At 40.6% G+C, this 21,899-nt stretch overlaps 1 protein-coding gene and 1 long non-coding RNA gene across 4 annotated transcripts in view; one reads left to right on the forward strand and one right to left on the reverse strand.

Annotated features, from left to right (window-relative positions):
* Window positions 1–478: 478 nt before the first annotated feature.
* The window catches only part of LOC139635863 (multiple PDZ domain protein), a 37,743-nt gene continuing 16,322 nt past the window's right edge, over window positions 479–21,899 (reverse strand). For 2 of the 3 annotated variants that reach the window (XM_071503389.1, XM_071503391.1), the window contains 26 exons: window positions 20,762–20,960; window positions 19,094–19,135; window positions 16,694–17,023; window positions 14,726–14,926; window positions 13,941–14,118; window positions 12,897–13,007; window positions 12,409–12,471; window positions 11,931–12,002; window positions 11,356–11,455; window positions 10,041–10,249; window positions 9,621–9,712; window positions 9,398–9,527; window positions 9,063–9,155; window positions 8,450–8,524; window positions 8,003–8,347; window positions 7,637–7,720; window positions 6,928–7,121; window positions 5,551–5,698; window positions 5,366–5,437; window positions 5,008–5,104; window positions 4,801–4,844; window positions 4,485–4,607; window positions 3,764–3,868; window positions 3,100–3,203; window positions 2,298–2,421; window positions 479–1,813 (listed from right to left, as the gene is read on the reverse strand). In XM_071503389.1, coding sequence (XP_071359490.1) covers window positions 1,667–1,813; window positions 2,298–2,421; window positions 3,100–3,203; window positions 3,764–3,868; window positions 4,485–4,607; window positions 4,801–4,844; window positions 5,008–5,104; window positions 5,366–5,437; window positions 5,551–5,698; window positions 6,928–7,121; window positions 7,637–7,720; window positions 8,003–8,347; window positions 8,450–8,524; window positions 9,063–9,155; window positions 9,398–9,527; window positions 9,621–9,712; window positions 10,041–10,249; window positions 11,356–11,455; window positions 11,931–12,002; window positions 12,409–12,471; window positions 12,897–13,007; window positions 13,941–14,118; window positions 14,726–14,926; window positions 16,694–17,023; window positions 19,094–19,135; window positions 20,762–20,960 — 3,482 coding nt within the window. In that variant the 3' untranslated portion in view covers window positions 479–1,666. The remainder of the gene's footprint in view (window positions 1,814–2,297; window positions 2,422–3,099; window positions 3,204–3,763; window positions 3,869–4,484; window positions 4,608–4,800; window positions 4,845–5,007; window positions 5,105–5,365; window positions 5,438–5,550; window positions 5,699–6,927; window positions 7,122–7,636; window positions 7,721–8,002; window positions 8,348–8,449; window positions 8,525–9,062; window positions 9,156–9,397; window positions 9,528–9,620; window positions 9,713–10,040; window positions 10,250–11,355; window positions 11,456–11,930; window positions 12,003–12,408; window positions 12,472–12,896; window positions 13,008–13,940; window positions 14,119–14,725; window positions 14,927–16,693; window positions 17,024–19,093; window positions 19,136–20,761; window positions 20,961–21,899) is intronic. The other variant, XM_071503390.1, reaches the window with a different exon arrangement.
* On the forward strand, window positions 17,313–19,321 carry LOC139635865 (uncharacterized). The gene is made up of 3 exons (XR_011694303.1): window positions 17,313–17,477; window positions 18,221–18,422; window positions 19,205–19,321. It is a non-coding gene; the product is annotated as an uncharacterized lncRNA (long non-coding RNA).

Genomic DNA, 21,899 nt, shown 5'->3' on the forward strand with positions numbered 1-21,899 from the left:
TTCATATTTGACAAAGACAGAGAGAAAGAGCGAGAGCTAAAGACAAAAAGCGGAATAACGACAATAAAACATCTCCAAGGAAAAATGCAGTTCACTGGTTTGGAAACAGATGCAAAAGCATGCAAAAAAAGTGCAAAAAAAAAAAACTGTGTGTGTGTGTGTGTCCTTAAAAATGTGACTTCAGGCTCAGGCGTTTATGTTTAACAGTTCATGAATCTCAGATTTTCTCAAATTCTTCTTTCTGGTCCACATGTGAGAGCTTTGAAAGTCAAACAATGTGATATCCATGGGCTTATCCTCCTCAATATTAATTCACAGAGACAGCACAAAGCATCAGAGAACAGGAACAATTCCTAGGTTGTTGTCGTTCATCATTAAAATTTGACCATATTTAAGGTGAACGCTTCTTTCACTATGACATTTTACATCTCCAAGTCAGTAAACAGAGTCATGGAATTCCAGCTTTAGACACAATAACTCTAACAAATGAACATTTAATAAGATCACTTACATTACATTCAATTATACAGTGTTACACAATGCCAAACACACGGGTGTGTGTGTGTTCTGGCTCTGCTGACTACTCACATAAATGAAATAAAATAAATGACAGTGAAGAAAATGTCAATATCACAGTATATATAAAATCATATAAAACAGGTATGAGAAAGTTTCTACATAAAGATTGCACATTATGCTATAACAATACTCCATTGAAGTCAAAAAAAAAACAACTGATCAACTTTAAGATTATGAAAACAGTAATAAATAATAAATTGATAAATAAATCAGTTACTCGCAGAGCTGATATTTAAAGTAACTGTAATTAGCAGCTGCTCTTAACAGATGTAGCAGAATGAGTGTTTTTCTTTACTGCCTACTTCACATAAGGTGGCCATAATCTCTAATCATACACATCATTTCATACACTGATAACTTAAGGAATCATGACACATTTTTAAATATTAGAATATGAGAATCAGGAGTAAAAGTAAAACAGTCTTACACAAAGCAAATGTCCTAAAACCTTATTGCCACACAAAAGTTTGGCAGAAGCACTTGGCGTGTTTGGGGTCTTAGGAGTTCATCACAGTAGTTAACACAACATTCATTTGTACTGTGGGCTTGGGGATGGTGATTTATTCATGAGTGTGTTTACATGGGAAATGATGCATATTAATGTGACAGTGTATTACAAATACCTTGAACAGGGTAACAAAGACACAATATATCATCATTAGTTGGGACACTGTGTGTATTGGCTTCTTTATGATCTGCTTTTGTTGCTTTGATTTCTATGAGCGTCGTTTCTGTGGTAATATAAAAAAATGTCCTGTTTTTTATGAATGCAGAGATATTCATTATTGCTGTATGAACATTAACACATTAGTTGAAATAACACCTTCACAGGAATATGAGTTTATATTAGGAATATTTTGTGCATGTAGAACACACCCAGGCTGCAGTTAGAGGTAGCTTCGCCAAACTAAATGCAGATAAATTTACACTCACAGTATCTACTCTGCTTTAAATAAAACAACATCACTTTAACTATCCACATTTGCCCTCTCAGGTTTTTGTGAAGTAGCTCTACAGGAAGCAGCTAACTTCACTTGAGGGCCACTTTGCCGAGACACACTCAAAAAGGGACATAATAAGCCATGTCTCAGGAGAGAATGGTGAGGACCACGCTCCCCTTGGTCTTCTTGAGGATGTCCACAGCTTCAGCGTGAGTCACACCCTCCAGGCAGTGTCCGTTCACTGCGATGATCTGATCTCCACGTTTCAGCCTGCCGTCCTCTATGGCTGCGCCCTGCAGAGTCCAAAGACAAAGTCCATCACCATGCAGTCAGAGATCACGAACCCTTCACGCTGATATGACGACACATATGATGTGAGAAATGCAGATGGAAGAGTATAAAATAATACTGTAATAAGTGACAAATAATGCCAACAACTTGTCACATTAAAATAAAATGCTTGAATATGTAACTTTAATATGTAATTCATCTGATTAATTCTAGATATTTATTAAAATAACAATATAGCATTGTTACAGTACAATTAGAGGTGAAACAACTCATCTTACAACATTCTTTTTGCACGTTAAAGGAAACAAGTTCTATTATTATTATTAGTAGTAGCAGCCATTATTTTGTCATTATTTCAATATATTAAGGATTCATCAGCTATTACAAGCCTTAAGCTCTTTGCAGTGTATAATTGTTAAAACTGTCAGTATAACTAAACACCAAGCTGTGCTGAGATTAGATTTCTGAACCAGGACGTTCTCTCACCTTGTTAAAGACAGTTTTGATGTAGATCGGCAGGTCTCCATGAGGGCTGCCGAACCCTCCTACAATGCTGAAGCCCAGGCCTGAGGAGCCTCTCTCCAGAGTGATGGTCTTATACATGCGAGCACTGTGGGAATAGAAAACAACGGAGGTGTGCTGCTCTGCGTGTTGCACCAGCTCCACACTGCAAATGTGCTGTGTGTTTGTGTGAATGTGTGTGAAGTATCTCATCTCACTACGACAGACAACAGGTGAGGAAAGACATGTGAAGTTCTAACGGGCTGTGTGACTAAATGTGACGAATCCCAGAATTATTTTTGACACCTTTTCAGAACTAAAGTGCAATACTCATGAGCACAGTTTCTCAGCCTTGGGGGTTGACACCTCTATTGGGTTGCCTGTTTTGCACAAAAGGTTGCAGCAGATTTAGGACTGATATAATGATGCCCCCACGAATGACATTAAAATGTCAGTTCCCAGATCAGATTCTAAAGTTTTATAGTATTTTGAAATGTATTATTTAGTTTAATAAGCTGTCAAAACCCCTTAAGTGAGTCAGAAATGTGAAATTACCTGAAAACAATCAATTAAAAATAAAGCAAACCACAGAACACCAAAACACTTCAGCTCATTCCGGGCAAAAGCACATTCATCCCAATGCTGCTCACGCAGTGGCTGCACTTCCTCACTATTGTCGAGGGGACCAGGGTTTGCCTTTGTCCTTATTCAGTGGATAAACCAAGAGAGAGTCAAAGTAAGATCATAAAGCACAACAGCAGGAGGTTGTCAGCAAACTGATCATTACCAGAGTTTGTTGTGAAAGCAGGGCAGGCTGCTGGGTTGGCCTGATGACTGAGCATGGAGGTCACTGTGGTCCTGTGTGCTGCACCCACCAGAACCTGCTGCCACCTACAAACAGAGATAGTCATGACAAAAGATTGTGTAAACATGGAGATAGACAAACATATTTTTAGAGCTCTTAATGAACTTAGTTAGCAATGAAGCAGCTGTACAATAATCTGATATCCTATTACCACAATAACACCGCCATGCCTGTCCTAATGTAAATACAGTGGGAGTAATTATAAAAATATAAAAACTTTTTTTTCTTTAATACACAATGCACTTGTCAAGATCAACCGACACCCAGTTCCTTACAATTTTCCCAGAAGCTTATTAACATGAAGACAAACAGTGGGAAATCAGTGTCAGACACACTATTGTCTTGAAATTACAGTATAGTGCTCACGTACAAAATACTGATAATGAAGTGACAGCTGAAACTATAAACTATCCAATTTCAATTTCTTGTTGAAGACTTGATGTTTGAATTGTTTGTCTGTAAAACGGTACCTTTGTGACTTTTTTACAAAAGTGAAAATGACTAAGAGGAAGCAGGTGATGGTCACATGACACTGAATAAAAACTTGCTGAGCCTCAGAGGCTTTATAGATGAACAGCTGCATTACCTGCAGACTGATGGTTCCGGTGGCGTTCTTCAGCAGGGCTCCGGCGTGGATATGAGTCATTCCCTCTGTGGATACATCATTGATGCTGAGGATCTTATCTCCTGTCTAACGGACACACAGAAACACAAACTTGTACTTCTATCCTTATGAGGAAACTGTATTGACTTAGAGTAGCTTTACCCTAAGCTTAACCTACCATTATTTATGTCTAGGGTGTTTTACATGTAGTCCCCCGTTTTCTTTCCTGTCTGTCCTTTTTTGTTTGGGTCTTTTCACAGGCCATTTGTCAGAAACTACTATGGGTATGATTCAATATGTACCATATTTATTTCTGATTTTTGCACCCATGTAGTTACTATATATTTTATGGATTTTATGTCTATAATTCTATTATAAAGTAGAGCATAACTTTGTATTTCCAAATGGATCATGTGGGCTGAGGTGAAGTATTGCAACCCAAATACAATAACAAAAAAATGTATTTTTAAACCCTGGCAAAGACAGGCTACCCCAAAAGTTAGTATTTATCCCAACAAAAATACATGAGAGCCAAGGGGGAGTAGAATTACCTCCTTTCTGTTAAACCAAACCTAACCTAACTTTGTCATAATTCTACATTTAACCCTAAAGCCAAGTCTTAACCCTAAATTAAATGGTCAAACTGTGATGAATACATAATACACATAGTATATGCAGGTGCATATACATGGGAACTCCTTACCTGTAATTGCTGTGTTTTGGCAGCAAGTCCATTGGTATCCATGGTAGCAATAAAAAGAGGTACGTTGCCATGGGGACTGCCCACCCCTCCTGCTACACTGATGCCCAGGGCGTCACATGGACCCTGTGATGATAACACACACACATTATAGACCCTGTTAGACAATACCAGCGAATCAATCACATGGAACACACACACACACAGATATGTGAGAACATACATCTACATATACAATTTCTCCCAGACAGTATGGGACACTAAAGTGACACATTGCAAATTAAAATACTTGAAAAAACACAATTACAAGATGTTCTACCTTTTGCATTGTGACTTTTCTGATGTCAGGGAAATCTTGAAATGCTGTGGGAGGAGAAAGAGATATAAGTTTGCATAATCAGACAGTAACAGCATATTTCAGTAAATTGTGAAACATTTGAAAGACAAGACTTAATGATTTTAATCTTAATAACAAGCAGGATGTATTTCTTTTGTACAATACTCTTGAACATTAAGTGCCACTCACTACCGCTCCCTGTTTTGTTATCTGTCTCCCTCTGGTGGCCCAGGGAAGCATCACATCCACTTGAGGGGGTCAGGGTGGAACAGTCAGAGTCTTCGCTCTGGATAAAACACAACTTAAAGTATTCCTAGGTTCACAAAGCACTATTGTTAAAAATCGTGCACAAGAGTAATAGTTGAACTACAGAGTACATTAAAATGAGTGAGCTAATTTAAAACAAAAGTCTTGACTCAGTGAATACAATACAAAACATACCAAAATCAACACAGGCTCATTCAACATCTGATAGCACCATACATTTTTGTTGAAATTTTAATTCCTGTCACTGATTAGACAAAGACAACCAAGAGAAACAGTTTACCTGGCTCCGCTGTGAGTACTGCACCCCAGCTTTAAAACGAGCCACCTCCAGGTGCACCACTCCACTGCAACTCTGACAGCAAAGTGACACATGGCACGTGAGACGATGAATTCATAAAGAACTGTACAACCCGCTTCTAATTTATGTGTAGCCTTTTTGCATGTGTCAGTGAGAATGTGTCAGACCAGTAGGAGCTTCTGTGCATGCTCCTGTGACGCCGCACGGACATCCTCTCCATTGATTGACAGAATCTGGTCACCTAGCAACAGTCTGCCATCCGAATCTGCTACGCCTCCTCTGATGATATCTGACACAAAGATGCCCGTGTCATTGCTGTTGGAAGAAAACAGAGGTCAAAAACTGTGTCTTCTCCACGCTCATAAAATGAATTACGCGAGCTGTAAACCCGCTGCCGTGCATAACGTCTCACTTGTTTACATTTATGCACCTAAACTCTTTAGAAATAACATGTCCTCTGTGCAGTGTGACAGTGATGCGGTGGCTGTATAACCTTCATGCTGATTACTGTATGGTGTAAGGGTGTGTGATTTCATTACAGTGTGCGTCTGTCACCTCTTTTTAGCAATAATGATCCCTGTTGCTACAGAGTCCCTGATCTCTCTAGGTAAAGGCCTCACAGCTCAAGAACAGTCTTCTCTTCTGATAAAGGGAATTTAACTTTACAGAATTATATAAGCATTATTCTACATGCTAAACAAAAAACGTGAAAATAACTTCAGGTATAGTAAAAAATATTTTTTCCTCTCTTAAAGGGTCAATTAATGTAAGAGCAAAAATAACCAGATAACTTTTTCAAAATTACAATGAAAAAAAATCAACCTCGAAAATGAAAATACTATATTTATGAAAGTAGGTAACATCGAGTGATGCTACATCAACAAGAAAAATAAAGATTCTGAAAAGATGAGGTGTGGAAAGACTGCAGTGAACCTGACTGTTGAGCTTTGTTTGCTTCAGAGGTTTTATTAATAAGATACATTGCGGGGCACTCGCTCGGCCTTTAACCAAGCAACTAACAGAAGATTGGCTAGTGTTCTTTTTCACTCAAACATTAACCATTCCTGCTCAAGACCAATTGTTCTCTACCATAAAAACGTTGCCTCATTCTGGCAACACCAGCCTGCTACAGCGTTTAACTAATTCACCAACTAACTTCAACTTAGTGACGAGAAGCAGACTCTGATTGAATCTGAGGTCAGAAGTAGGCCACACATTTGCTAAATCATTTCCTTGCATAGTGTAATGATTCAGGAAATGCATGGCCCACTTTATTTCTCACCTATTTCTCATCATCGCAAGGGTTGACAGGTGGTGCGTTTGCACTTAGATCTAATTCAAAATACAATGCTTCTTGTTGATGTCATCATCAACCTCCTCCACTGGTTTGGTTTACAGTTGCCAGGCATATTCTCATATTGCTCTAAAGCTCCTGAAGCCAACCTAGATCCTGTTTTTCTAATCAGGGCTCTGAAACTGAAACCGGACTATTATTTATTCAAATATGTGAAAGCTGCAGGTATCTCATTTGTCAAAGATTGCACCTCTTCCCCACAGTGGTGAGCCCCAGCCCCTCTCCAGGACGAGGTCTGAGCTCCACACTGAAGACGTCCCACAGGTCCTCCTCCCTGTAGGCCTCCTGGTGCCTGAAGACACACAGGTGAACACGCTGGGTGGTGAGCCGCAGCACGTCAATAGCCTCATCGTGAGTGGCCTGCCGCAGGTCTATACCATTTACCTGGGAGGAGGTGAGAAAGTGGTAAGTTTTTTGGTAATCACACACTGCAGACAGCTTTTAACTTTTGTCCTCATTTCAGCATTTCATTGTCCTCTCTTTGTACTTCTTAAACTGCCACATCACTGGTTTCACAACATCTTGCCAGTTCAAAATTAGTCGACTGGCTAGTCCATTTAAAGAAATATTATATGTTGTCGGTATACATAAAGAAATTAGAAATTAAACAATATTTACAGTTTTATGTATCATTATCATAATTTTATAATAGTATTTGGCATGCATTCATTAAAGCTTTTAATTTTGATACCCAAAATTAAATTAAACATTATGAAATATGATGAGATGATAAAAACAAACGAACAAATAAAAAGTTTTATTTTAGTCATGTGCCCACAAAAATACTTCGGTTCAGAAAAAAACAAGAAAACAAGATAGAGGAATGCAATTAGATTTGCATTAGGTTTTTATGATATAACCATAAAAAGTTAGTTCCCAAAAGTGCGTTCCCATAACACCTCTAATATCTGGTCTCCCGCCTGCAGCCTCCCATCCCTCTGTGCCGCGCCTCCATCATTTACTTCATGGATTACTACTGCCCCCTGGTGGAGAAATCAGAAAGTGTATCAGACTTGCAGTACAATCAATCAGTTTTGTTATACCTAATATTTAAGAACACCACACACTTGCTTAATACTTTATTCTACCAGATAAAAGGTTGGAGGAAATACTGAAAATATGATAAATAAGTGATAAAATTTAAATAAAATTATTGACTTTACATGTGTGAGATTTTGCAAGAGAGGTATGGTTAGGCTTTCCATGAACAAAAATAACAAATGTCCCTTTAACATTTATGTCAAATGTCAGTTGGCTGATCATACCAGCAGAGTGTCACATCCTCCTACAATACTGAGGCCCAGGCCGACATTTCCTTTACAGATCTCTATCATGGTTTCCCTGCCAGCTACAACTGGGCAGCTCAGGGGGTCAGAAATTGCGGGCGCAGATCCCAGCGAGTCAGACCGTCCTGTGGGAGAGGCCTGCATGGTATTGAGGGATGAAGAAGAGCAGGAGGAAGTTGGGAGGGTTATGGAGGATGCAGGAGCTGCAGAGCAGGGATGTGAATGAGATGAAGGGAGAGGTAGATTGGAAGAGGTGGAGAGACACTTGGAACGGCTGATGGAGAGCCTGACAGTGACCCGGTGTTTGAGGATCAAACAGGACACCTGCATACAGAGACAACAGGCGAGTCATAAATCATTAAATCAGGATGACCTTGAAGTGCATATTGTGTGTGTGTGTGTGTGTGTGTGTATGTGTGTGTGTACCTTGTCCACTGACAGCCCAGCCACATGTTCATCACCCACTGCTATGATTCTGTCTCCGGGCTTTATTCTGCCATCCTGCACACAGACAGAAACATCAATGAGAAAGTCTATTTTATGCTACTTTATACATTCCAGACTCAAATACTGTGCTTTTTACCCCACAATTTTACAGACAGAACTACTGATTACTTTCAAGATAAAGATTTTTTTATATAAAACATATCACCATCTTATAAAATATGATGCATTGTTCAGCCCAACAGTAGAAAAAATAGCTCATATTAGCTCCACCTTAACCGGCTAAAACATTCAAAGCTGTTTACACCTTAAGTAATAATAATACAATAATATTATGTAACACTCCGGCAGTGGCTATGCTGTTCCCTATTGAATACTTCTGCCACTTCTACCGCCACTAATAAAAAGTATGGCGTTGCACGTATAACGATAATTACACACACATTTCAGTTAGACACGAACAACTGATACTGAAATGGCTGAGATATTGTGTACAAGCTGGATAATGAAATTGAATCCCTATAAAAGTAATATATTCATGTTGTTGACACAGACATAGCACATTGTGGTAACGCTACTGATGATGATGCCACACCTTACTAGCAGTGCCGTGCTGGGTCAGGGACCTGACCACCACTCCATCCTTAGAATCGCCCTCTACCAGGCAGAGGCCCAGACCCACATGATCCTGGAGGGCGACGTGACAAAGAAAGCAGACAACGAACTATAACTGTCGAGTCTTCACAAGAATGACTGAAGCTAACAGCAGCTTTGTATAAAAGACTTGTGTTTGCTCTCATGTTGGGAGTTGACTACATTTCCTCTTGTGCCAAGGCTATTTTTGCTACAATAAGAGTCTGTTACATCTCAACTGGCTGCTTGAACTGTGCTGCTGGAGGTTAATGCCAAGATGTGCTGCAGGTATTGTACTTGAGGTAGGATGATTTGGTGAATGTCTCTGGATAATCCTCCATGCTCTGCTGAGTCCCTCCGGGAGTCAACTGTGTCCTCACACTCTGTTCTGGATCCCAGAGCCTTTTGACTCAGAGCTGCCTTATTCCTGGTAAAGAAACACCGACACCTGTCATTATCCCTCAGCTGGTCAACACCTACTTCCTGTTTAGTTAAACTTTCTCCTTGCTCTGCGTATTACCTGATGAGAATGATCTTGACTTTACATGGAACGTTATTAATGATGGTGGAGGCATTTTGGTGACTGCGACCGTACAAGATCTGTCCGTTGATCTAGAAGAAAAATAACAATCATTTCTTTATCCCATCCATATCCACATTAATATGCTTTTCTGCTATCTTCATCTCTCTCCCCCTCCTCCTCTTAGCTTCTCCTCTCTCTCGATTTTCCAGCTCAGGACCAACCATTCCTCAAATGGTAATTTGTCTGATAAATCTACTGTGCAGGTACTCAGTGCCCCCTGCTCATCCATGCTCTCTACCCACCACCCACTGCTCTCCTTTTCTGCTCTCAATTTTGACTCTGGTATTTTGTCTCTCTCCAGGACTCCAACCTTTCTTGGCCCTTCTTTTACTGCTCCCATTCACTCCTCCTCCTTACCTCCAGTAGCTCGTCTCCGACCTGTATCCTCCCATCTAAACCAGCAGGACCTTGAGGGTCTATATCCGCCACATAGACACTCATGCGGGCCCTAGAGCCATCCTTGTCCCCTGAGAGACTGATACCCAGGCCGTGAGCCGCAGGATCCTTCTCCAGCTCAATCATATGGAGCTTCCCAGACAGGCTGCCATAGCGCTGAAGCATCTTTTCTAGGAGAGACAGAGTTAACAAACAAGAGGCTGTTAGGATGAGGATATGATGGGTAAGCCAAAAAAAGTGGAGCATGCTACATGTAATGACTGACACTACATGTGGAGTGGAAGCATAATACCCTAGAGGAGCTTGTGTGTGTGGGGGTGTGTTGCTGCAATTTGTCTGGAGGGGATGATGCCAGTCATGTTGAGGGAAAGGTGAAGCATGTCTGTGTTTCTGTATAATGCACATATACAGTATGACTATATGGCTTGTGTGTGCAAGCTTGTGCCACATAGTATGTGTGTGTTGGAATTTATTTATGTGGAATTTATCTGTCTATATTTCTGTGTTATTACTTGTGCATATGCACACATATCTGAATGACTCAAATTTATGTGTGTGCAAATGAGTAAAGTCACACAGACTTCCTTAAAGGGACCTTCTGGAGTTTTTGACCATCAGTGGAGCTATTGTTTTGTTTTATTTTGTGACGCTTGAACGTCAAAAAGGCAGAAGAAGACATGGATGTAAGCGATCCAGCTTTTAAACTTTTTAAGAGAAATATTGGTTTTGCAAATGTTTTATGAAGGAAATGAAATGTATTCAACACATTTGTTAAATTTTGATGAGTAACACTGAATACAGACAAAAGTTTGTTTACAAGAAAACTTCACGATGCACCTTTCATTAGTGCAGTGAGCAAGAATGGATAAAACTTGAATAATAGTTTTTTTTTCGTGCCACAGAAAAAGCTGAAAGTCTCAGTTCTCATCTGAGAACACTCATGCAAATGAAAGTTACTCTCCCAAAACATACTGTACAGGAAAAAAAAGTTTTATCAGCTTTTGTTTTCTTGGCCGAAAATGCATGCACACTGAAGTCTGGGCCTAGCCAACTAGCTTTTGAAATGGTGATAATTCAAAGATTGTGCGATTCATGAAATTTTATCAGTATGTCACTGTTTATTCTTGCTCTGTATAGCACTAAGTCTTCCTGGGCCAGAGGACATCATGCGACCTGCACTGTGTGACTGTGGCCACTATGTTAAAATCACCACACAGCTCCTGTCCCTGGGGGAGCTGGTGGATCCCTGTGTGACGTCTTTATGATGCAAACTTACTCCTGCCAGTGCCGTCCTCATCCTCAGCTGCTGCTGTGATTGGTGTCGTTACACTTACGGGGCTTCTCCGATCCTTTCTATCTGATGCTGGCGAAGGTACCTTGGGGGAAGTTTTGCATTATTGAACAGGCAGAGTTGGAGATGCCTCAGGGGTCCTTCAGGCAAGAGTTGGACTACCCCTGAGGCTTGTTCAGTGTGCTTGATGTAGTAGTGGGAAAAACCGACGAACAGAATGAATTAATGAACACAGTTTTAATGTCAGCTAAAAATAACATGAAAGATGACCAGAATCATGCATTATTTTGCAACCAACTTACAAGTGCATGGAAAAATAACTTCAAAAGAATGCACTGTCTATTTAGAGAGTTACGCATCTCCATCAAAGAGAAAAACAAAGGGCTTAAACAAACAAGGTAGCTGCATGGGACTTTGAACTACAAGGGTTCTATCTACAAATATGCACGTTAATTAAGTTTTTGGAAGTTGGCTTAGTGCAAATGCTAATGCAAGGCTGCTTTTAAGATCCTGCATACCCATGATAACACACATACATGCACAAACAACAATGTACCAACCTTAAAGGGGGTGGGAGTGAAGGGGTTTGTAGGGGAGAGACTAAGGAATAGACCACTGAGAGGCTCTGCTTCCTAAGATCACGAGGGGGAAACACAGATACAGTCCCACATGCATCATCACCGAAACACAAATCTACCTCTCAAAAAACCCTTTAAAGCTCCTTCATTCTTTTTGGAAAACCACGTAGGCGTTAATGACTCAACACTATATATATAATATGGTATATATATATCTATAACATTCTCTATACGCTGCAGCCACACACAGTGAAACATCAGTAACTGTGTGGGAGCAGAAACAGAGAAAAATGGCTTGTCGTCTGTTCTAATGACGTCTAAAGTACAAGTCATGACCTTTAAGACACAAAAAAGTAGCTACTGCTCTTTGACTATGAGTACAGTTTATATGTCAGTGTCTATCAATATCTATGTATCAATAGATCAAGGCTGGTGAAGGGCTCGAGGAGAGGAGTGTTACCTTGCTGTGTGAGTTGGACTGTGGTGTTGGAGTTAGTCTTTCATGGTTGTTGAGCAGAGGAGACTGTGGGCGAAACACAAAATGCAGAATAGGCAGATGAATATTATCTATATGACTGTGAAACACGGATGCGTCAAATGCTGCATCCCATATGATGTATGATACCAGATCATTTTTTCAGACAAAGATAATTTGGTTCAGTATGCTCTGTGTCCAGAGGATATCATATTGTAATGCTACAAACTCCCACGCACAGCACTGCTGAAACTTCTGATGGAGTTGTCCAATAGAATATACACTGCACTCTCTCTTTGCAGATGCTGAGTATTGAGATTTAGTGTGAAGGAAGTCTGGGGCCTCAAGAGACTCAAATGCTACACAACCTAATGCATGCATAAAGTTCCTACATAAACACTGCACAATGCATTCTAAGCCAGTAGGAATGTGCTATTTTTTTTTCTGAGGCTGTTTTTTCCAAGATGCAATACCTGAGGTCTGTGTTGTCCGGACTGGACCAGGAAGTCCACAGTGTCTCCAGCCCTGCGGATGGCCTCCACTGCCTGCTCATGGCTGGCATCTCTTAAGTCCACACCACACACCTTGGCCAAGTCAACACACACAGCAGATATTGAGCATGACATTGGACATGTGTTTAATAGGCCTGTGCAATATGGATAAAATCTTCCACATTTTTTTTTGATAATTAAATTTTTTCATAAAAATAGAATTCATTTTCATGTCATTTTAGGCTAATCTAACGAAATGACCCAAACAATCAAGGAACTGCAATAATATGTAAAACCTGCAAATGCTTTAAAGCAGTTCTGTTCATAGTCCGCAATACTACAACCAAAGATGCTAAAGTAATAGTTACTTTAGTACACACAAAATGGCAGAACCAGAATGTTTGAATAATGCCTGTGTGGTATATATAGTATATACTGTAGATAATTATTTTCCTTTTTTCTTATTCTACCTTTTTTCTCATTTTTGTTTTCACTTAGTATGCTTGCCATCAGCAGTGCACACTCACATTCTTGCCGTGTTTCATTCAATTTCTTTGTTAGACTAAAATTCTCATGTAGGAGCCCACAACTGCATTTCATTCTGCAATTCTGTGCTGTATAATGACAAGCTGAACCTTGAACCTTAGACTTGGAGTAGATAATGGATTGGAGTGAATAACATTTTTTGGTTATTTAGAAACAGAGTTGTTCATTAACATTATCATATTATCATCAAATCATCATCTTTCAATACAACACAGACCAAGGACAGTACCAGATTACAGCACAGGCATTCAGTGTGTGTACACATGCTCATTCAGCAAACACACAAAATCCCCTTTTCGCCTCAAGACACTCATATACACACGCACACGCACACGCACACACACGCACGCACACACACACACACACACACACACACACACACACTCAGTAGTTTCCTGTAATTCCTAATAAGTGTGTCTCTGTCTCTATAACACACACAGACACATAGTCGGGCCCACACACACACAAACACACACACACCTCCAGTATCCTGTCTCCAGTCCGGAGGGTGCCATTATGTGCTGCCGGGCTGTCGGGGCTGATGTGCTTGATGAAGACTCCCCTCATCATCTCTCCACTGCTCAGTCTCCGTCCCATGCCTCTGCCTCCCATTATGCTGATACCCAGGGACTGGCCTGGTGTTCGAGTCAGCTGCACACTGAAACACAAAGCAGGATACAAGGAACATCCACGCATATTGTGGAGCTGAAAATCCTTCTTACAGCACGGGTACAGTGACAATGAATTCAAGTCCTCTGTATGCATGGTGAGGACCTACTTGGTCTGAAACATTACTGCAAAAATGCACAAGAAGCAGGATTAATCCAATAGGTTTGCTTTTTTGTTCTCAGTCTTCCTCTATCCGCTGCTTAGGACTGCGGATAGAGTTTCAGAGATTAAGTCAAAACAATAGAATATTATACCTGCCAGGGAGAGACGCACAAAAGCTGGTCCTTGCATGCAGCGCAGCTTAAGTGAATTATCCAAGCAGGATGCAGTCATAAATGTGTTAAATACAGGTTGGGAAAGTTGTCATTTTTTCAGGGCTTAAGAAATATGAGCGGGTTGCATGTGCGCTGTGCTGCTCCACTCCTGCTGTGAACATAACCCGAACACACTAGGATTTTACTAAGCCTTCTCTGGCACAGAGAGGATAAAGGGCATCATGGGCAGAGTTTTGCAAAGAGGCTGAAAATGGAGAATCTGAATAAAATCTAACTACAAGAAAAGACATTGTTACTGGCTACTACCACTGATTCACTAACCTTCTAGGCTGATCCCAAGACACGGTGGTATGAGGATGGAGTTCGCCATCGCCCTCCTCTTTACCATCCACCTTTATCTCCACATCCAGCTTTGGTACTTCCCCATCTGCACTAATTGTGCTCTTTTTCTCTTCCACAGTGTTTCCATCTTCTTTTCCCGCTCCTTTATTCTTGTGAGGTAGAGATTTTGGAATCTGCCAACTGATGGTGAATAAACATGCAAGCAGAATTAGACTGGTTTTAATATGTGATGCTGAATGGAAACCCGATACTACATTGTAAATGAAAAATCTAAATTAGATTTTTTTTACTGAACAGTTAAGTGTCTGATAATACATTTTACATTACAGTCCTATTAAAAAATGCATGTATGAAGTTTATATTTACTGATCCAATAATATTCTGTGTAGAGCTGATACAGTTAGTTGATAAAAAAATATTAATTATTATGGAAATTTTAATTTCATAATAATTAAAAATTCAATTTAAAGTCAATTATCACACATTTATACCACACATCCTCTTGTTCCAGCTTCTAATGTATGTACTGCTTATCTCTGTTTTGTGTCATTGTTAAATGACAATTAGAACAAAACATCTGAAGCAGTCAGCTTCAGCTCTGCAAAATTGTGACAAGAATTTTCTGACATTTTATTGAGTACTGAATTAAGTGAAAATGGTCGCTGGTCATCGCGGCCCTCGATCAGAGTTAAATAGCACTGGACTAGATCACACCAGCAGAACTGCTGTGGATAACATCTTGGCATTTTTTTGTTATTTTTTCAAGTCCTGACACACTGTGACACATTGCCAATAGTGAGGCCTTGGTGGGCCTTGAGAAGATGCACTGTCTTTGGTGCAAATTGCCCTGAAAATACAAATTTTCTGCCAGGGAGGTCACAGTTGGGTAGTGTCTTTGTATGTGTATATAATGTATCTATACAGTATCTCTGTATATATTGTATAAGCTGTATATGTGTGTGTGGTGTATGTGTGTGTGTGTGTGTGTGTGTGTCTGTGTGTGGGTGTGGAAGAAAGAGGCAGAGAAGAGGAGAATTTTTCATGAATATGTTTAACGGTAGAGGGCTGTAATAAGCCCATGGAGGTGAGTGATAGTGGTGCTATCTGCGCAGCAGGAGCCTATAGCCAGTTAAGTTACAGAAGAGGGCAGAACAAATGGTTCCACCAGGGCTGAAAGAGAGTGGCCAGGAGAGAGGGATAGGACCCAGGCAGGGAGGAGAGGGAAAATGAGGTAAAGAGAAAACGACCAGAGCAAGAGGACTGAGGGGGAGAGAGAGAGATGAGAGACAGATGTAGACACAAAGAGTCAAGAGAGGAGTCTAGCAAGGAAAGAGACAAAGACAATGTACTGAAAGATAAGAGCAAAGAAAAGGCTGCAGAGAGAAATGGGAGTGAGGGAGGGAGGAGAAAGGCAGAGATACGAAGATGGAGCGAAGGCAGGGACAGACAGAAGCGAAACAATTCATTTTCGCTGACAGTCAGCGCTGAGATCCATAAGTGAACAGCTAAATATAACTCAGAGATTCAACATTCAGAGAAGCTTTTGCCTTTACCACAGAGAAGAATGGAGAGGAGAAAATACGGACTGGAAGAGACACTCAGCTGGTTGCAAACAGAAACACATTGTTTCCCCATGGATACGGTTAATTAAAGTATCAGATAATAACTCTGATCATTCCTGTGACTTAATCTTCTGAAATGTGTGATGCGTCACAATAATAATATCCTGGCTGCTATAAAAATCAAAAGCCTAGGTTAGCACATTATAGAACTCAGAATGTAATGCGTCATTGTCTGAATTCTTTGCCACAAACATATCAACATGAAATAAAAGCTGGAGCCTTGGAAGCTAGTAAAACCTGAGACAGGTTTATCTTGCACTCTGGGCCCTAAGTAGGGATTAGGTGACCATAAATAATGGGCTGATAACTCTGGATCTTACATTACCTTGAGTCTGGGGCTGGGGTGATGGTGGGGACCAAGGCTGGGCCTTTGAATGGAGCTTTGAATGAAGCGGAGGCTCTGACCGTGGCTGCTGGTTCTGGAGCTGCAGCTTTAAATTTGACTGAGGCAGAGGGTTTGAGGGTGGATGAAACTGGAGTTGGAGCCGGGCCTCTGACTGGACCGGGGGATCTGGCTGGGGTCGGTGCAGGTTCTGGAGAAGGTGTTGGTGGGGTGGGTGAGGAAGAGGCGCTGTCTGCTGAGATGGATGCCAGAGAGGGCAAACACAAACGAGTACGGTACTCGTCCACCTGATGGGCTGGGACGTAGGTTACACTGGGGGGAGGGGGATGTGGGAAAAGAAATGAGGTGGGTGGGGTGAAAACATTTTAAATATTAATATGACTTAAGTTTTCTCATTATTGCATTTTCACAGCTGCACATTCATTTTACTTTCAACACTTAAAGGAATGAGACAAATGACATGGCACTTGAATGTTTCTATATGATAGATGGATGATAGAGAATAATGGAATGTTATGGTTTAAAGGAATAGTCTGACATATTGAAAAATCACTTTATTCATGTCCTCACCAAGAGTTAGATAACAAAAAAGATTGATGTCACTCTCATGTACTGTATGTCCAGTGAATATGAAGCTAAAGCCAGCATTTGGAGGTGGTTATGTAACAGACAATTTCTTGACCGGGCGCAGTGACTTCTTGTTGTCATCATGAGGTTGAGTGAGAGTGGTATCAATCTTCTTGTTTTACTTGTGGTTAGAAAGCAGGTAAGCAGATTTCCTATACTATCTGTTAATCTGTTAGTTAGGTTTAGGCCAACTTCACCAAGTCACTTTAGATAAAAGCATCTGCTAAATGAGTAAATGTCAATGTAAACTTCAGGTAGTCAGACCTATCAATCTATCAAATGATCAGGCCATTTGATTTTGGTGACAATCTTCATTTAGGAATTACACTATTGAACAGTCATTCACCATAATAACCACGCACAATAAGAGAAGGGAAAGCTGGATCCCTTAAGTGATGTTTAATTACACTAACAAGTAAAAAAAAACATTAGTAACTGGTTAGCAAATAACAATCAAATTGTTTATTAGTTTACTAGCATTTAGTCATCAGGCTGCTGTCTTACATGTCACATGATTTTTTAAGTTAAATTATATATGTACCCCATTCCATCAGCACTGCTTGTACCTCAATTGGTCAAGATGAAAAGAAGTGGAGAAAAATGGATGACTGGATGTATATTTTAATGTCATTACAATAGATGCATTTCTGATAGATGCATTTCTTTTCTCTAAAGCGTTTCTGAAACATGCAAAATAAAAAAAAAAAAAAAGGTGTTTGGAATAAGCCCCTCTTCCAAGTTATGGATGTCATTTAACTTAAGTGTCAAGGACATCATTAAAGCCCGCCTCCTCCCACTTCCATTCTTGTGTGAAGCTACCAGTAGACATGCTGTTTGAATCCGCTGAAAGAGCCAATTTCTCTGTTCCCCTCATGGTGGCAGATTGAATATGGAGGTCTTCCACGCTAAGCTGTTGTGACTGAGCCATGTGGACAGCCTGTCTTGTCTCAACAGAGGCAGTTTGATAGTGACAAGCCCTCACCCCACTATGTCTGTCTTATTCGGAGGCTGCCAAAGCAACTCATCTGCCTCCACTCTCTGTTAGTTTGTCTGCAGTGCTGTCAGGAGGATGCAGTGTGAGCGGGTGAGCATTTTGTGTGTGTGTGCATGTGATAGGGAGAGTGTGTGTGTGTGTGTGTGTGTGTGTTCATCTGTGTGTGTATTGTGTGTACATCTATGAGAGGCTCTTTAAAACTCTCTTTTATTCAGAAGCGCACTGTTCAAGGTGAGATGAGTGATGAATTATTCAGAGATATTTCCCATAGCAGGAAAAAGGTGTTTTTGGAGGTTAGACCATTGAAAGACTGTGTGTGTGTGAGTGTGTGTGTGTGTGTGTGTTTGTGCATGCATGTGTGTGTGCCTGTAAAAGCAAGAGAGAGACAGGGGGGAGAGAGAAAGAGACTGAAAGAGGCTGAAAAGAGAGTGAGTGGGTGTTTTGCAAGGCAGCAGGGTGGTGGAGGTGGGGCACAGCTCCAGTCAGCCAAACAAGCATTGTCAATGTGGAGCCATAACTGCTGATGTTAGAACAAGTAATAATTTACCCAATTTCCCCTCAGGCAATCTTTAAAATTTCATCATCTAATCTAATTTAACACGACTGCAGCGCTTCAGTCAACTATGACGGCAGCATCAAAAAACAAGGTGGTAATGGAGATCCAAAGTGAGACAAGATCATTTATAGGTGATGATGCAGTGAAAGTCATGTTTGTGACGGCGAACGGCACATGCTTATATTTACGATGGACATATACTCACTCATTCGAGTCACACAGACTGTCAAGATCTGCATGGGTAGATCTAGAAAATGTGAGCAGTATTCAATTACTTTTTTTTTTTTGTGGTTGATTGTTCTCTGCATTCCCACAGGAGCTTTCTGCATTCCCTCTCATCTACTCACTCTGGCTTTTTCCTCTCTCAAGCAAAGACGTGTTTGAACTATCACATGAGGGAAAGTGTATATGAATGTTGTATAAATAACAGTGCTAAAGAACTGGCTTGGAGCTTGTTTTTAAAACACACACACACACATACACACACACACACACACACACACACACACACACACACACACACACACACACACACACACATACACATCCTACTTTTAATGATGGGTCCAATGTATGGACTTGTTTTTTCAGGTCCCGAAGTTCTATACAAGCCCAAAATTTGTAATGTACTTATGTACGCGTTGATATGCAGTTTACAGAAAACATGATGATTTCAAATGTATGTTATTTTATCTTATTAAAATCGTATCAATAAAATTCAAGATAACTACCTATGGTGATGCAGCACACCTGTGGCACAGTTGGAAAAGTGTTTTTAAACCCTATTAATGAGGTTGGGACCAAGAAGCATCATGGCCAATCAAGTCTGTTCTTCTAGTTGCTTTTGAAAGTAGTTCACTTCCTCTGATGGCTTATTGATAGTTTTTTTTTTAATTGCATCAAAACTGGCTTCACACAAATATGGGGCACTAAATATAAAATATAGGGAAATATTTAAAACAGGGCAGATTATGAATGAATGAATTTGAATTGATAATTCTTGATACCACTTTGTTTTTGTGTGTGTGTAATGATGTAGAGTTTTTATATTGGAAGCCCCTTTTGTTTGCTCTGCTTAAGCAATTAAAGAGACATTCAATTAAACAAGTCATGCCTGATTAGACTTCCTCCTAAGGACTGTGTGGATGTGTGAAGAGTGTGCTTGATTTGATCACCCTGATCCTCCAGTTAGTTGTGTTACACCTGTATCATTTTTATCTGTTAGCACAGTTTGGTCTCCTCATGCAAATCAAACCTCGACCTGTGCAGAGGTCAAACTAACAAGAATAAGTGAGAAGCCTGTTTGTACATTCAGGGTCTTTAAACCTTTTTCACAGAAGATGTTCTGACAGTAACACCGCATCTAGTAGCATCACTGCCTTTGATAAAACTAAAAAAACTACCTTTACTATCTTTAATAAATCTGTTAAGTTCTTGCTTTTTTGGCTTAAAAAACTAAACTAAATGAAACATGTTCTGTGAATTACTGTTCTGTCAGAATTACTAAAACGTTTATTGCTGTTTCTGTACTTGATGATGACGTATTGTGCATCAGAGCCAAAGGTCTACAGCAATTAAAAAATGTGAAGTTTTAAGCAGCACTTGGGCAACAGTAAAGAGGATGACGCACACAGTGCTGCACATCCAGCCGCCCAGTGCTTATGGATTCAGATTGAGGATCACTGAGAACAGGTGATCCAGAGGGAGTTCAATGATGTAGAGTGAGAAAACTTTAAAATGCCCTTAAGAGCTATCGTGAGCGAGCTACTCCATGATGTAACAATGTAACAGTCAGGACCACACGTTCTTTTCTCAGTGCAGAACAAGACTCTCTACATTTTGCAGTGCTGTTGGACAGTGACTGGCTCCTCACCTCATTTCTGGCCCTACGACAGAGTGTCTGCGGAGCATGGCCCTGGCCTTGACGTTGGACAGGTTGGAGGTAGGTTCTCCGTTGATGGCCAAGATGGCGTCCCCCACCCCCAGCCTGCCATCCTGGCTAACAGAGCCCCCCTGGACCACACTGCGCACCAGCATGCCTGAGCCGTCCTTGATTGCACTCACCGACATCCCTGCCAACATGCACACATGGACACACACACACACACACACACACACACACAAGCACAGGTGAGTGGAGGGTTGGCTAAGGCTGCTTTGAATGCATGCCAGACAGACACACAGTCGCCCAAACAAACACCTGACAGTGGCATAATCAGCATAATCAATACAGACACTAGGCAGATTAGCACACAAACATGGCTACACATGCTTGACATTTACACAGCATCATCCTTCACAGTCACACTCACATAAGGTGCACAAACACACAGTCACACACACTCACACCCACAGAGGGCACAGGGCACAGGGCACAGAAGGGTAACACATGCCAGTCGTACAAACACCTGACTTTGGCATTATCAAATTGGATGCTAGGCGGATTACACAAACACTTCATTAACGCAAACAGGCAGAAGCAGGTAAATCAGGCATCACACGCACGCCTCATGCAAACACATAAACACACAGTGCAGAGAGGGAGGGCTACAACAGATTCTGGCCTATGGCGCCTGCACACTACACTGCTGTCTAACAACTACACACATCCACAACACTATGGTCGTACATAATTTGAAGTTGATCAAAGAAATGACTTTGTGCTTATTTTTGATCAAATAAATAGTTTATTGTTTTTTGGTATCACATTCAAATTACAATACAATCATAGTGCCTGGAATACAATCAACTGGAGACACAGCTACTGACGCTGACAGGACAAACATAAGACACACATTTCAAAGACATGAGAGGATTACGTTGAATGTCTCAAAATCCAACTGTGTTAAAATACTATGACACAACATGAGAATACATTATTCTATAACTAACTCTGTTGCAAAAACTCTAATGATAATTTATGGTTATTTCGCACATGAAAATTTCTATATGAAAATCTATTTGTTTTGACCTCAACAAAACGTCTTTAGCTCACTATAAACTTAAGTGCA

This window comes from Trachinotus anak, unplaced genomic scaffold (assembly GCF_046630095.1).
Source record: "Trachinotus anak isolate AG129_WGS33_773 ecotype Australia unplaced genomic scaffold, CSIRO_AGI_Tana_v1 ptg000019l, whole genome shotgun sequence".
NCBI classification, from domain to species: domain Eukaryota; kingdom Metazoa; phylum Chordata; class Actinopteri; order Carangiformes; family Carangidae; genus Trachinotus; species Trachinotus anak.